Source organism: Corvus brachyrhynchos, unplaced genomic scaffold, assembly GCF_000691975.1.
Source record: "Corvus brachyrhynchos isolate BGI_N302 unplaced genomic scaffold, ASM69197v1 scaffold706, whole genome shotgun sequence".
NCBI lineage: Eukaryota > Metazoa > Chordata > Aves > Passeriformes > Corvidae > Corvus > Corvus brachyrhynchos.
This window is the reverse complement of record NW_008238371.1, coordinates 412631-429236: the sequence shown is the minus strand read 5'-3', so window position 1 is coordinate 429236 and position 16606 is coordinate 412631. Positions and strand designations below refer to the sequence as shown.

The following is a 16606-nucleotide window of genomic DNA, read 5'->3' as shown; positions in this document are numbered from 1 at the left end:
TCCCGGCCAGCGCCGGACGGTACCCACGGAGCAACAGCACCGGGCGGGTAAAGCCAGTGCGCATGCGCAGCGCTGCCCGGCTCCGCCCCGCCCTTCACCACCACATGACGTAACCAGGCACAGCACTGCTCCTGCGCTTCCCTTCCCACAACACCGCGCATGCTCAGCATTGTTTCCATTTCTCCCTTAATGACCGCACGACGAAGGGCTTCCCCGCTGATCAGTGCGCATGCGCACCGCCCCTAGCTGCAGTACTGCTTTTCGGCCAGCAGGTGACACCGGCGATGTGCCCAAGTCAGTGCGCATGCGTGCCTTTCTTGGCCGCAGTACCACCTTGAGCCAGCAGGCGGCACCAGCGAGTCACCCAGCAGTGCCCGCGCGCCTCCCTGCGGAGCGGGAATGCGGAACCGCGGCGCCCCTGCGCAGCCAACGCGCTCGGAAGCGCGAGTATTTCCGGCATTCAGGGAGCAAACGCCATACCAGGATAAAGCAGAAACAAGTTTCAAGACTTCTTCCAAGTTTCTCTCCAACCATTCGTACATGGAAGTCCATGATTATCCCGGTTCCTTCTGGAAAAATGAAATTATTCCTCGCGTTTGGAGTGGTCCCAGTCCAGTCCGAGCACTTGAGAAATAAATATCTGCTCCCTGTGTGCCAGGAAGAGCTTTTCTAGGTGAAAGAACTGAAAAAGACTTGGCATTGTGCATTTTTTCCTGGAAAAGGAAAGATACCTGACTCCTGATTCCTAAGACTCACTGGTGGTAACCAGTCTTTTCTTATAGACAGTGGGATATAAGAATTTAGATTCTGGACTGCCATCTCCAGTGCCTGATTCATGCATACACACATTTCAGCATTCTCTTCTCCATACACAATTCTGGGTTGCTTTGCAAACTGCCTCTGCCATGTGGTTTTCTCCATGAGAAATTAAGGAATTTCTCCTGTCAGTTTGGGTATTATGTTATCACAAATGAAAGAAAGTAAAGAAGAAATAATCCCGGTAACAGCCTTTGGGACCTGCTGGGCTGAATTTGGAAGGGGACATTCGTTACCTGCAGTGCAAATACATGACCACCTCCAAACCAAAGCAAAGATGTCAAGTGGGGTCTGAAAGCACCAGTTTGAAAAACCTCGTTGTCATTCTTCTTTTCAGTGATTTTGCAATCAACCCCTGAAGCTGACAAACCCCAACTGTCCCCAGTGCTCCATCCAGCCACTCTGGAACAAAACCATATTCCCAGCCAAATCGACAATCGACAGGTGGCAGAGGTCTCCTGTTCAGAAGCGCCTGGCCCGATCTGGACCTGCAATGACATATTATACATAGTAGAAGAAACTCCATTTGATTTTTTTTTTTTTTTAATTATTTAAGCAGAACCTGGGGACAAGCGCTATAGAAGTGGCATGCACCTAATTGCTACCACAGTGGAGATGGTGACTCTGTAATTCTCAGCATCCAAGCTCTAGTTCTAGGCTGACAAGGAGAGGAGCCAGATCTCTCCAATGGAAAGGATTTCTCACTTACTGAGTACGAAAATGGCTGAAGGTGGAATCTAGTGAAAAAAGGAATTCAGGTAAGAAAGATCTAAAGAGAAACAGTTCTCACCTTTGTCAGGTCCCATGAAAACCTGTAAATGTTTGCCTGTCTGTGTGTGCATTCACAAGTGAAGGGAAACCCAAACACTAGAGATCATTATCAGGAACAGAAAGAAACCAACGTACCCGTCTTTGTGAAGGCACATAAGATTAGTGCACGAGATACAAAGAAACAAAGTATTTATTGTCAAAAGCTTTTCTACGAATCACTCGGCATCATACAATGGATATGGTGGCTGCAGAGTAGAGGAAGTGGCTCTCTCCCTTCCCCCCGTTCTTTATACACGTATTTGCTCACTCTCACAAACCCACTGTTGTAATTTTCAAATGGAGTTCCTCTCTTCAGTGAGTTTGGAAAAGATGTTCACAATACAGGATCTGGCAGAACAGATACATCCTATTAAACAGCAGAGCAGTTACAGAAAGGAGACCGCTTTCTTTAGTAAAAAAGAGCCTTCTTTCCCTCCTTATCTCTTTGCATTGCCATAAAAGGGTTCTCCACACAAAACCAGACCAACAATCCCCAAACACCCGATTAGCATTTTGGCAAAATTAGGAGCCCTAGGATATGCACCAATCTTGATTTATACACTAATATTTTCACTCGGCTTCCACAGGATAAATTCTAAACAATGTGGTGTAAAAAACTTGCCAGTCGAGAGGATGTCTGCACTACGACTACAAATCCTGCTATGTCGAACAACCGAATCCCTGCTGGTAACAGTGAAAATGCTTTGACAGTGCATCTCAAAGTTACTGGCAAAACTTTTGGTTCTGTCCTTGCCCCCCACTTCCGCAGCTACGCAGCGACTGAGACCGTAGAGACGGTGCTCTCTTTATGTCCACATGCACACAGAATGCACAGACTCACGTGGGCTGTGCTATTTCCAAGAGTACTTTGCACATTATCTTGTGCTGTGTCTTACTGGCGCTGCAGTGGCACTCTGCTCCATTTTTAAATTTCCTTTCCTACTGTTGTATTCTTCTCTTTATTCCATAACCGAACATTTGTTTCCCCTTCAATCTCTAAGAAACATTTGATCTGATTACTGTCTCAGGGCCAACAACCCAGAAGACTAAAAAAACTGTTTCTAACCTGCCATGTCAACACTTCCGCTCCAAGATACATTTCCCTCCTACTGGTACTCCAAAATTCTTTTGAACCCTTTCCTAGTTGGATGCTATATTTTCTAACAATCTATATTATCATCTATACATTAATTACTTCTATGCACAGAATTTTTTTTTGCAGTATGCATAGATTTGTATCGTACTGTAGCAACTGAAGACGCTGAAACATCTTATTGTCATCTTTTACACACCCAAAAAGACAACCATCCTGAACTCAAAATAAATTTCTCATTCACAGTCTGCCATAATTACCTGCCTGTTCAGTGCCACTACCCTTAATTTTCAATGGTCAAGCAACACTTGGTCTAGTTGCTTCCAGTATTTCTCCATTATTTCTCTTCAAAAAAAATTTCTCTTTGTTTTGCAAACAAGAAAGCTCTTAGCTGCACTTGTGGAACAGAGGACAGTATTTTTCTCTGTCTTCACTAAAAGGCCCGAACAGCTCCTGAACAGCTCCAGGAAAAAGGCATCAAAATCTCAAACTCCAGTTTAACCAAAGGAAAGATATCTGACTCCTGACTCCTGATTCCTAAGACTCACTGGTGGTAACCACTCTTTTCTTATAGCCAGTGGGATATAAGAATTTAGATTCTGGACTGTCATCTCCAGTGCCTGATTCATGCACACACACATTTCAGTGCAACACTGCTGCTTAACAGAGCTTCAGCTTTCAGTGATGCAGTTGTGAACACCGGCACCAACACATTAGTTTTGTTAATTTGCTCTGAAAGAGACTTGGAACCAGATCCATCCAATTAATTCTACAGAGGCTCTAAAACCAGGCTGGACTCCAGTATGTTGCCAGCTGTGGCAAATGACTGATATTTCTTGCAAATATTTGCCGCTTCAGCGGGAAGGCTCTCAAACCCCAGAATTCCCTGGCAGACATTCTGCAGGCATCTATCTCAGTCCAGTGGCCTTCTCATATCCTTGCATATCTTCCTCTGCATTTCTTATTCCTGCACACTGAACAAAGCCCCTGAATGTAGCTGCTCTGTTTGCTACATATAGACAAGAGTTTCATACATCGAGCAGCATGCACACAACGGACACAGCAGCATAACAAATATGGAAGCACAGTAGCAGATGACCCCCACTGTTTTCTCTTCATAATGCTTGCTTGTAGTCCAATTAGTGGAGTCCTAAATTAAGTAACATTTCAAGTCAATCACTGTGGCAGCCTCACAGCCCCTCAGTATAACCAGTTTAAGACTGCAGGATTTCACATTTTACTGTGAAAAGAGGTTTTAACACAAAAGGGGAAAATTCCAAATCAAGCCATTCCCAGTAAAAGGCCTCAGGTAATGACGTACTGCCATACTTTTTCTCACACCAACAGGTTTTATGTGAGAGTACTGCCATCACGTAAATGCAATCAAAAGCAAATTTTCCAAGACATCTCTGAACACAACGGATGGAGTAAAAGCTATGGCACTATTAATGTGAAAACAAAGATATTAAACAAAGGTATAAAGAGAAGACTATCTCTTCTGTGACTGAACAGAAGAAACTTTTAAGTTAAACTAAGAGAGAAATTGGCAAAGACAGCAGAAAACACAGTACTAGAGAAAAAAATGCATTTATTCAGAAGAGCTGCCTTCCTTCCATACCACATGTGAATTTGATTCTTTTTCCAAGGAAGTGAAAGAAAGGAGGTGAAAAGGAGTAACCTGGAAGAGCATTTTTAGTGCCATATGAAACAGACAAGAGTTATACTTTGGCAGCTGCTTTTTGGACTAGAAATCATGTTGGGCCTTTAATTACAACTCATCTGTGCACTACAAAAAATGAGGAGGGGAAGGATTTAAGGAAGATGTCCCTGCTTCCAAGTAATTGTTCTATAAATTCCCATAGTCTGAATCTGTCATACATTTACAAAGAAGATGATTTCCAAGGGATATGTTCTCTGTGCTATTTAAGGCTGATAGTGCTTTATAACTCAAGAGCATCCAAAATAACCAGCACGTACCATGTATGGGAGAGCTAAATAATTAATAGTAAGAGGCAGTTCACCTATGGTCAAAATCTGAGACCAATCCAGGGCCTCTGCTAACATCTTGAAGTAAAGAAAAAACTACCGTGTTACATGAAATTAAGCTTCTTGAATTCTGCACCAAGAATTAGGAAGTTCTTTTCAGTGATGAACCCTACAGGCACACAGAGAAACATTTAAGTGATCTGGTATTTTACATGCATACATATTGTTAATATCTGCTGTGTTAAAGGCAGGCATCAGCAAAGCACCATTACATTATTTCCATTTTCTCAGAATGCCTCATTTGTTGCTAATACCACTGATATTAGGGATGCATAAGAAGCTCTTATCCCAGGGATGAGTCTCTTTCTCTCAGTCTTTCTCTCAGTCTTTCTTCCAGACGGGCTCTGCATTCCGAGATGAAAATCCTCCTAGTTAGTTCTTTCAGACGGGGAGATAGCTTCTTGCATTGGTCTGGCTGGAATAAAAACTCTATTCAGGAACATAAAGCATTCCACAGCTATAAGAAAGACTATCTTGTCTAATTCCAGGTAAGTTACTGTTTGAGACTCTTAGGTACCATAGGGTAAGAACTGCATTTATTTCTCTAAATCTGTGGTCTCCTAGAACACCTATCTCGACCTCCCCCATCAGTGCCACTCATGATTCTAAGCATAGCCCATTAGGATTTGCTGTGTAGTGTCTAACTTTCCACTAAAATTTAATGACGTGCGTTGATGAGTGAACCTTTAGTCTTCTTTCACACTGACACTGTTATGTTGCTGTCTCTGGCTTGGAATGGTTTGAGACACCCATCTTGGGCAAGATTTTCAAGGGTCACTCTAAAGCTGGTGTTCTAACTGGTGTGTTGACGGTATGTTCTCATCCAGTCAGGAAGCAGGTCCATGTGTAACAGTGAGCTAAGTAACACTGAAAAGTCCACTGGTTTGGTGGTCATGATGCCAATGGAATCTTGTGAGCAGTACTTATGTGTTACGCACTCCCAAAGATTGTTCCAATTCCTGTCGGCGCTGCTGGATCTGAAAGAAAAAGACACACTGTACAGTTTAGCAGATTAAATTGCTCAGTGGCAGGAGATGCATTTTTAAGTCAGCAGTGTGGATACTTCTTTCATACCTTGCAGTAGAAATATCTGCTCACAGCTTCTTGAGACCATGGCACGTGATAAAATTTGGCTCTGCATTCTTCCTCCGGGTTTCCAACCACATCAGTCATCACCTGTGACAAAAATAAAGCCATTTTTCACCATAGCTCTTCTACCACACAGAGAAACTTTCAGAGTTACCCAGAGTGAAAATCTATCTACATTACACATAAAAATGGTCAGAACTGTTCTCAAAGCCCAAAGCAAATGGACAATGTGTGCTTTCTGCCAAAGCAGGATCACAGAATGATCAAATGGTTTGTGTTGGAAGGGACCTTTAAGCTCATCTCGTTCCACCCCCTGCCAAGGGCAGGGACACCTTCCACTAGATCAGGTGCTCCAAGCCCTGTCCAATCTGCCTCCAGGGATAGAGCAGCAAGGGGGTTGGAACCATTCTATAAAAAAATAGAATTCTGATGACTATGTCTCCAGCATCACAGAATCAAAGGTAAATATTGGTATATTTTGCAAAGCAGTGTTGTGGAATCACACCTTAGATGCTAGCAGGGCAGAACATTATAGAAAAGGCTCTTCTGGGACTAGTTGGGAAAACTCTGAACAACTATTCCATGTATATAGCTAGAGAAGCTCCACGACAGCTTTGTTTGTAAGTTCCTCAAGTCAAAGTCTGCTTTATTTAAACATTCTTTCAGATACCTGTCCCCTTTGAATACAATATAAATTATAATAACCATAACCTTAACAGTAGATTTTCGGAAGACTATTCACTTAACAATAGGCATTTACATAAGAAAGACACAATGATTTTATTAAAATAATTTAATGGAACAGCTGATAGATTAAATTATGAATCATCAAAACACCCAAATTGTGTTCTTGTACTATAGGATGCTCCTGCTGAGTTTTACACAGCTTTCAATTTACAGAATACAACAACAAAGCCCTGCATTTTGAGCTTACTGTCTGGCCACAAGCTGACCTACCACTCCCATGAAGCACCACTGTTCTACTGGAACCAGAATACGACCTAAACTGTCTTTGCTGCATACTGTCTACTCAGGGATTGCAGTAGTCCACTCATTGTCTGTCTTCCACCAATTATCCATCCTAGATGTTTGGCTATACACTCTGTGTACATTTAGATAAAATTCTTCCATTCTGGTTCCACTATTCATTCTTTTTCAAACCTTAGCTCACCTTAAGATCCCTACTTTGGGACCGGAGAAGGTCTTGGATGTATCCTTTAGGATCCTTGGAGAAACTCAGCATAAAATCACGTTGTATTTTTAGCTGATTTATGGACTCAATTGTCTCATGAATCTGACAGAAAAAAAACAAAGCAGATATTCTTTAATTTCTCCCATGCTCCAGTGACCATCAGGTCAGCTCTGTTACTATCTTTGCATTCCTGGTAATGTACAAAGGTGACAATTCTACACCACAGACTTGTGCAGGCTCCTAGGGGTTTTTCAATTCAAAAAGCAGCAACTTAACTGCAATCCTGCCACTACATTTTGGTTTCACTTGCACTTCTGCAATACAAGTATGTACAGGATTCTCCTTCACTTCCTGCACTGAACTCCTGCATGGCATGCAGAGCTAAGCCATGTCACTGTACAATGTAATAATTTCCTGTGCAGAATCATTCTGCCTGCCAAGACTGGGATCTTTGAGGACAGGTGCTACATAAGTATGCAGTTAAACAGTGCCCAGTGAAAGAAATCAATTATTCCCCAGTTTACCATCATCATCATCATCTCTTCAATATCCTACTGTAATCCTTAAAAACTCTAGCACTTTCCTGATTAAGTCCATGTCAAATGAACAGCCATGACTTCTAGACTTTTTCTTAAGAGAAAGCCTGTAAAATTCACAATGGCTGCAAAAAGAAGAGCATGAACAATGAGAAATCATGGGTAGGTTTATAGAAAATGAATCGTATCTTCAGAAATATTACGGAAGAAATGAGTATTAACTAGTGGGGAAGAATGAAGACTGAAGAGAAGTCAAGGTCCCATAACGGATAATATCATCAAGTATGATCAGGAGGAGAACAGTTCATGAATCATTTACACATAGACAAACACAAAAGCAAACTTTTGCTATCCTGTCCCTCTAACATTCTAGTTTGAAATAGTAAACCTATCTTGTTTAGTTTCATGTATTCATCTCTTTTGCCAAAACAGCTAAGGTGACCAAGCACGTGGAAGAAAATAATCCTCCTCTGATCTGGCTATGCCATCAAGGCCACTAGTGTAAGTACTATGTGGTATGTTAAGAGAGCTGCTGTCCATTTTAAATCATTCCTTTTTTGGGAAAATACTGTAGCTGTGTGGAGTGAACTCCATTGGCATGCGCTGAATTCCCAGGAGGGGACTCCATGGCAGCACAGCAATGCAATGCACAGAGGGTAACAGGAGCAGCCCATGCTCATTCACGCAGCAGTGACTTCAGTAACTTCACTGATCACAGCTTGCACTGTGCTGTAGCAAATATTCAAAAAAGAGGTGACACAGACATGGTTGAAAAGGTGAGTGGGACTGGAAACAGAATAACCCTACACATGCTGCTTGCAAGCTTGGCTGGCTGGGAACCAACTGACTGAGCAGCTGCCCTGCTGAAAAGGACCTTCCTCAAGAGCCATGACAGAAAAGATGCTGCAACAGTTACCAGAATCCATTGCATTGCTGGTGCCCAGATCCCCTTCAAAATTGCATGAAGACCAGAGTTTAACATATTTGTTTCTATTAGAAGTAAACAAAGAGAACCTGGGCCTTGATCTGAGGAGGCAGTTTCATTTATCCCTTACCGATCCAAACCAGCCATTGACACATGCCAGAACTGGCTAACAGCCCATAGGACACAAACCCCTAAAACAGCCTGCAAAGCCCACCACTGCCTTAAGACAGGTATTATTATTTGAAGTGCACACAATCCTCTTCCACTAACACTTAAAACTGCCAAACTGCTCCAAGTGATTTTTCCGCCATGCATGTTCCATATTTCCACCTAACGCAGAGAGCCATTCTGCAGTTATGAATACAAAACCCACACCTGAGTATGAGATTCTCCTAGCTTTGGCTTTGCAATTTAGCAAAATATCATGACCTCTCAATGAAAAGTTACAGTCATACAGTTCAGGTGGTTCTCAAGTGTCAGGGGACTCGGTACGCTACCTGTGAAACTCTATCACCTCAACAACCGTGTCAAATCCTAAGTGGGAATGCCATTCAGCCCTATGTATTCCCACTGCATTTGGCTGATTCATCCCTTGAAAGCACAAGAAGTCCCCGTCTCACAACATTACTGTCTTTGACACATAACACCAAATCCACATGAAGCTACACAATGAGCACACTACTCTTGGGCTAATACCTTGTTATCCAATGCTGTAATCTCCTGTTGGTTAGCTGTTGAGAGAAGAAAACTACTCATCTGGCCCTTTAATGGGTCTTCAACTTCTACATCTATGTCATAACAAGCCGTCTTCTTCTGATCGTTGGGGTCAACACTATGGAGAGTATAACACAAGATCATGAGAATGCCCATAAATTAATCAGAATGAATATCCATCCAGCCCAGAATACACTCTTCAATAAAGCCTGTTGCAGATGCTGTGAGAAAAGTTTAAGAACAGGGTATCTTTATACATTTGCATATTCTCTCATCTTTTATCGGTTGGATTTCACAGACTTTTGAGCTGGAGCTTTTGCCCGGACCATCAAATTTAATTTCTGACATCCTCCTGAAACATGTTACGCTAAATACCAGTATCATTCTTTGGCTTGTCCTGACCTAAATTTATATTTAATTTGCCAACAGTTAGACTTAACATTTACTTTATTGTTAGACCAAAGTTTCTTAACTAGAAAACAGTCTTCAGTGCAGTAGCTGGTAAATCAGACTTGTCACTGTCACTTGCAATATAAAAATGCTGGCTTCTCAACACTACCTGTGAAATGTGTGGGTTGTGTGCATCTGCAATAGGTAGTAAAAAAATTTGCTCAGGATCAAATTGAGCTTGACAGAGCTGGGGGAGCGGAAGAACTTCCAAGGATGGATTTGCATTAGGAGTGTTGTAAGCAGGTGGAGGGAGGTGATCCTTCTCTATTCTCAAGACTGGTGAGGACACACCTGGAGTACCGTGTTCAGTGCTGGGCTTCCCAGTGCAAGACATATATGGAACTACTGGAGAGAATTTTGCAAAGGTCCATGAAGATGATTAAGGCATTGGAGCACCTCACAGTTGAGGAAAGGCTGAGAGGTCTGGGACTATTCAGCCTAGAAAACAGAAGGCTGGTGGGGAGGGAACTTACCAAAACTTGAAGGGAGGGTTTAAGGAAGATAGAGCCAGGATCTTTTCAGTGGTACTCAGTGACAGGATAAGAGGCAGTTGGTGCAAACTGAAACACAGGAGGCTCCATCTGAACACCAGGAAACACGTTTTTATTCTAAGGGTGACCAAGCAATAGCACAAGTTGCAGTAAGACCCTCAAAGCCCATCTGCCTTTTGCCCAGCCCAGAGTCTCCCATGTTGGAGACATTCAAAAGCCATCTGGACATGGCTGTGGCCAGCCTGCTACAGGTGGCTCTGCTTGAGCAGGGGAGAGCATTTGACCAGATGATCTCCAGAGGTCCCTTCCAACCTCAAACATTCTGAGAATCTGTGATGCTGTGGCCACCTGCAAGAAGATCAGCAGCAGAAGGAATGCTAAGGAAAACCCAGGTCTGGGTCTGGTTCTGCTGCTCTTGTCAAAAGCCACAGAGAAAGCTCCATGTTGTCTTTGGCTCCACTGCTCCTGGTTAAGGCCTGTCCTCAGGCCCCCCAGGGTCCTGAGCCCAAGTCAGTCAGGGCGGCAGGGGCGGTCAGAGTGCGCAAAACAGGTTGGCAGGAGAGGACTTGGGGGTCCTGCTGGACAGACAACAAGTGCAGAAGGAGTCTGTGAGGTAAGGCAGCCATAGCAAAGGTCAGCTGCAAAAGGGTCCGTATTAGCGCAGGTGCTGCCATCAAGCCTGGGAAAGAGGCTCTTCCTTGCTATGCCATGCTGGTGAAACTGGATCTGGACTGGTGGGCACAGGACCACAAAGATGTGACACTCTGGAGCAAGGCCCGCAGAGGCTCAGTAGGATGGTGGGGGCTGGAGCACAGACCTGCCGAGAGAAGCTGCAAGAGCTTCTCCAGCCTGGAGGAGAAAAGGGAAAAGGGGATCGCCTGGGTGAGTGCGACTGCCATATGGACTGCTGAAGCACAGACAGGGCCAGCCTCCCCTTGGAGGTGCCTGAGATTAGGGTGAGAGGCAACAGAAATTCACTGCAGCATGGCCAATTCACTCCCTATAAGGAATTGTTTGTTTAAAAATCATGATGGTAAGTCAAAAAGGGGGAATCCAGAGACAACCTGTTTGTACTAGAAGAATATTGGAGAGCTATGCTTTGCAGTCTGCTTGTGTCCTTTAACAGTGTGGAAGATGTCTCGCTTCTCTGTGGAAATGGAAATCCCACAGAGGTTTTTCTTTTTACCTCTGATTTCAGGTGTGCCAGCTGCAATTAGAAGTGCAACTCAAGAAAATCTCCAGTTCTAGCTTGAGCTCAGGTAAGAAGATTTCTACCAGTTTCTACTTCTACCAGTTTTAAATTTGATGCATTCAGTATCATGGGGATCAGAAACCATTACAAAATGCAATATTTTTAATTGCATTCTGCATTGTTTGAGTCTACCTAGTATTTAAAACATTTGTCAAGATCAGAGACTTTTTGTTCATCTGTACTTTATATCCACTTCAACCCCATTGTATTTTTTCTTCCTTTTTCTTCAAAAAGGAAGGTTGTTGTTGCCCAGAGAGTGATTCTACAATACTGTTAAAATTTCTAGAATAAGTTTAGAATACTTCACATTTTTGTCTCTGTGCATAGCCTCTACAACTAGAATGAATAATTGTGATCTACTTGATCTTCCTGTAAAAGGCAGTCCTGAGGATTTATCTCAATTAAGAGCACATATATTTACAATCACTAGTGATGAAAAATTTCCTGTAGTAGTGTGCTGGTTTTGGCTGAGATAGAGTAGTAGCTGGCATGGGTCTGTGTTGTGAATTTGTGCTGGAAACGGTTGGTCACACAGAGATGTTTTTGTTATTGCTTATCGCTGCTTACAGTGTGTCAAGACCTTTTCAGCTCCTTGCACCACCCACCAGTGAGGAGGCTGGAGGTGCACAAGGAGCTGGAAGGTGACACAGCTGTGACAGCTAACCCCAACTGACCAAACAGATATTCCAAACCATGTGGAGCCATACTGAACAGTAAACTGGGCAGGTGTTCACTGCTCAAGGTCTCGCTGAGCATCAATCAGCTGGTGGTGAGCAATAGTTTTCATCTGTATCACTTGTATTGCATTTTGTTCATCACAATCATCATCATCATTTGTTATACTGTCTTTATCTCAACTCATGAATTCTCTCCCTTTTACCTTTTCAACCTTCCCCCCTGCCCTGCTCAAGAGAGAACAAGCGGATGGGGAGTCTGAGCTGAAGACTGGATTAAACCAGGACAGGCAGTTGGCATATTGTTTCAGTGGCTGGCTACATTCACTCTGAAAAACTGAATGCAGGGGGACAGGGCAGAGCATTTGTGAGACCCTATTTTAAACTTGGTTGAACCAGGCCCCTAAGTATCCTGGATAGACTTTGAACCTGATTTGACTTTGGATGGGGGAGCTCTCAATGACCACCAGCAACCCCTTCTACTGTAAATTTTCCTGTGACCTTATGAGTCTAAAAATTACTTACTTTCTTTAAGTTCAGTGATAGACTTCCAGATTTATTTTAGTTTAGCCTGACACTGTAAAGACTTCACTGCAAAAGTATTGCCTCTTCTCAGGAAATTAGTTCTTCTTTTTTCCACACCGTTATGTCAGTGCCATTTAAGGTTGTCAGGTACTGTGTAGTGCATAGAGTGTATCAGAGAATGCTACTAGATACAAAGTCCTGGTCTTCAGCTGGTACCTGACAAAAAACACTTCCTCCAGAACCTTTTTGCCATCTCTCTGCCCCTGGAAACATCATCATCAGTTCCTTGTCATTTTTCTCTAAGCAATGACTGTCTATCTCCGAGGACCTCAGCTTTTTTGTGGTCCATCAGACAGGTCACTGAGTTGCATCCAATGACAGTACGTACGCAGCTCTCAATCTGCACGGCCGCCAAGCTGCCTTGTCATTACTCTGTTTGATATATTCAAATTAATCAAAAAGCAAATTGTATTTTCACAGCCTATGTAGTATTTAAACTTCTTATCACATATGTTACAAATTTAAAATAAAGAGCCCAATTTCAAGCAAATTCAGAAACATTTGCTGTCAATATTCTCCAGGAGATCAAATCACTGTGCTTAAGTAACAATAACGTTTAAACACCCAGAATCAGAGTTTTGACCCAGACCACAAAGAAACTTGGAAAAGATTGAAACATCTGAACAGTAAAGTTGCAATCCCCAGAAATCTCTTTATCCCCCTCCTCCATGTACACAGTTGTCACTTAAATACAGCACATGCTGGAAGAGCCCTAGAGAGCTGAAAGTCGTATTTCATCTGCTATGCCACAAAGACATCTGTTTTGACAAGGATATGAGAGCTCAGTATCTTGGTCACAATGACCTCCTCTAAATCCAGGCATTCTTTATTGGAAATCTCTGGAGATCTCTTGACTCCTTGGCATTTTCAGGATAAGACTAACAGTCAAAGGGCTGATCCAATCCCAACAAAGCATGCATGGACTGGCCCTGCATTTGAAATCCTAATGTTGTACATTTTACATAATGTATCAGTGATTAGAATGATTGCCCATGATGTACAATATCTCATTTCAATTTCTTTTTTATCTCTTTTTGTGGGTTCAAACTGTCGCTGCTCTCTCCTTAGGGAAAAGGCCCGACCAACTCTCTCAATCATATTCTAGTAAATATAAAAGCTGTTTTTCATACTCCTAGAAAACTGGTTCCGTGCTAGTGAAAATAATTCAGAATTATACAAACTAGAATGATACATAGAATGAACACACAACAAAGTCCCAGGTATTCACCTGGAAACTGTAAAAACTGGATTATGGTCCCTACAGCTAGCTGCAGCTGTTTCTGTACTTCACCTAGTGAGTGTTTTGCACATGGCAGTGCTGAGCTGACCAGCCAGCTTACCTGATGATGTGGTTTATCACTATCGGGTCTGGTGGCAGCAGTAGGTTAGTGAGCCTCTGAGGAATTTCAGAAAACTTTAGCCGTGGACAGTCAAAGATCTGGAACACAATAAACAACAAATGCTTTTTGTCCAAAGCCTATCTTGCAGTATCTGCAGCTCACAAGGAACTGAGGCAATTAAGGAAGGTGATTTTGAAAACTGAAATTCAGGTTCCTTGCACAGATTAAATTTTTGGTCACTTCTGTCCCTGTAAATTGCTGTGGTACTTTCATCTGGGCTTGCAGACATATCCATCAAGTCATGACAATTTCAGATGTCTCACTTCTGGTTTAGATGCTGCAGGGCATGTGAAGATTGTGCTCTTTAATGAGACACGAAGATCAGCTGTATCAATGATGGGAGAGAAGCAAATACTCCCTCTCTTACTGAAGGTTTACAAAAGCACATTGTAAAGAGAATTGTATTTTTTTACCAGAGAAAACATAAAAACAGTTTGCCTTTTTGTTTCTTGTGATATTTTGTGCTAAAGAAAAATACAAGAAAACATTTCTGGATTTTAAAATCGCTTGCAATTTGTGGGGTTTTTAGGATTAAGGAAAAATAAAGCCAAGGGGATATTATTTATTTTTAACCAAAGCCTGAACAGCCTCTTGGAAGGGAACCACCCCTTTCCAAACAATGGTTCATGGTTACCCCGTCTCTTTACTATGGTCCAGAAGCTAAACAGAATCATAGACTCATAGAATATCCTAGCTTGGAAGGGACCCACAAGGGTCATTGAATTCAGCTCCTGCCTCTGCATAGGACAACCCTGAAAATCACACAATGAATTTCTACTGAATTCAGAAAAAAAGAATTTTTTTCTTCTGGAAAGCATTAAAAGCTGTAGAGTTTGGAAATTTTCTGTAATTGTAGTGCATTGCCATGAATCTAGAAACACTCTTTATACCTGGAGTTTTCAGAAATATAATTACAGCCTTTGTTTCCTACTGTGATTTTTAATGCTCTGAACTGGCAAATAGACTTTTCTCTAAAGATACTCCAATTAAACTGACCTTAAAAAAAACCCCAAACAAACCTGAACTTTCTATATATATTGACATTTGCCTTCAAATGTGCCTTTATGTGGAGGAAGTTTTTGTAAAAATGTTCAGGCCTATGCCAATGAAAATGCCTCTTAGGGAAACTACTTTCACCTGATAGAAGAGATACACTACTCATAGTATGTATCTGTAAACAAAAACAAGCTTTGCAGCTCCAGAGACAAAGGATGCAGGCAGGCTTGAAAAGAAAGGACTATCAGGTTGTAGAATAGACATACAAAGTCAGATGCTCTGGTTCCTCAGATAGGGTATCTTTTGAAATTCACAGTTTTCTCAAGTGAGTGAATTTGGCAGCAGAAATACCCAGGAGCCAGCTCTGGGTATTTGCAAGGTTCTATTGCTTTTGAAATACCTTTGAAACTTTTTTCTTGTTTTTGCTTGTAACACAGTGGATTTCAAATCTCCCTGCTGATGTAAACTGTTTTTAAACAGAAAAGGATCTGTCTTCATCAATTCTAAAATCTGTCTGATTTATAGGACTTGCCTGTATCCAGGAATTCAGCCAGCTAGTCTCTGAACAACAAGGAAGTAACAAAACCTAATGAGTCTGCAGCTTCCTCCTTATTTGAGTTCTGAATTCTGACACTTGATAGAGATGACTGTGGAATTCCCACCCAAAATCTCTCCACACCAAGCTCCATCTAATCTGCTGTCACCACTGGCTCAACACTCATGTCAAACTCCTAACATGGATGCAAGCCCAAGCGACAAGAGCTTTAAGAAGGGAAAAGGGATCAAGAACACACATTAGCGAGAGGAGGATGGGAGGCTGGAAACTAAGGGTAGGTGGAATTTTCCTAGAGCTTCTCATATTCCTGCCTAACTGGAATTAGTGGTCTACACTTGTAACCCCTGGCTCTGAAAGCCTCTCTGGCTACAGTGATGCTGGTGGGTCAGGTAACTCATTCAGTGATAATTTTTTAGTGTGTACTGTCTTGTGCCCTTAGATATAACCACAGTGCAGCAGTGCAGGATGCAGAAAAGCTGACATACCAAATGAGAAGACCAGTATCTCAAGGGGAATGCCAGAGACACTGGTGCCTATGTACTGCTCCCCTAAGTGATATGTACACTTCTGGCTAGGACAACCCTTTTTTCCCCCAGGAGTCATGAGGCTAAAACTATACAATCTACAGAAATATTATCAGACTGGAAGGCATTACTAACCCAATTCCTTTGCCCTCCATCTCTCAACCTTAAGAGTATTAGAGTAAAAACCAAAAAACCTCATCATTAAATACTTCGTTTATTGTAAGTGGCTTCAGATTCATAAGTAGTAGCATCAGTTTTGAAAGTAAGATCAGCTGATTAGGACAGTTTTGACAGAGACCTAAGGAAAACAGAAATACTCAAAACAATCCCATTTATGATTTGAATCTGTGCAAGCACTGCATTCTTATGAAACTATTCCAGGTTAGCTAGCTCTTGCGGGGTGTGAGGTTCAGTCTTCTAGAAAAGCAATCAGCTACTTCCCAACTCTCTCACTTGA

The 16606-nt window shown here is 42.3% G+C and overlaps 1 protein-coding gene across 9 annotated transcripts in view; it reads right to left on the bottom strand.

The window, feature by feature from the left end:
* Positions 1–1759: 1759 nt before the first annotated feature.
* LOC103617009 (SWI/SNF-related matrix-associated actin-dependent regulator of chromatin subfamily D member 3) overlaps positions 1760–16606 on the bottom strand; it is a 79152-nt gene continuing 64305 nt past the window's right edge. For 8 of the 9 annotated variants that reach the window (XM_017736321.1, XM_017736317.1, XM_008635264.2 and 5 more), the window contains 5 exons: positions 14014–14111; positions 9204–9339; positions 7026–7148; positions 5840–5941; positions 1760–5742 (listed from right to left, as the gene is read on the bottom strand). In XM_017736321.1, coding sequence (XP_017591810.1) covers positions 5689–5742; positions 5840–5941; positions 7026–7148; positions 9204–9339; positions 14014–14111 — 513 coding nt within the window. In that variant the 3' untranslated portion in view covers positions 1760–5688. The remainder of the gene's footprint in view (positions 5743–5839; positions 5942–7025; positions 7149–9203; positions 9340–14013; positions 14112–16606) is intronic. The other variant, XR_001862569.1, reaches the window with a different exon arrangement.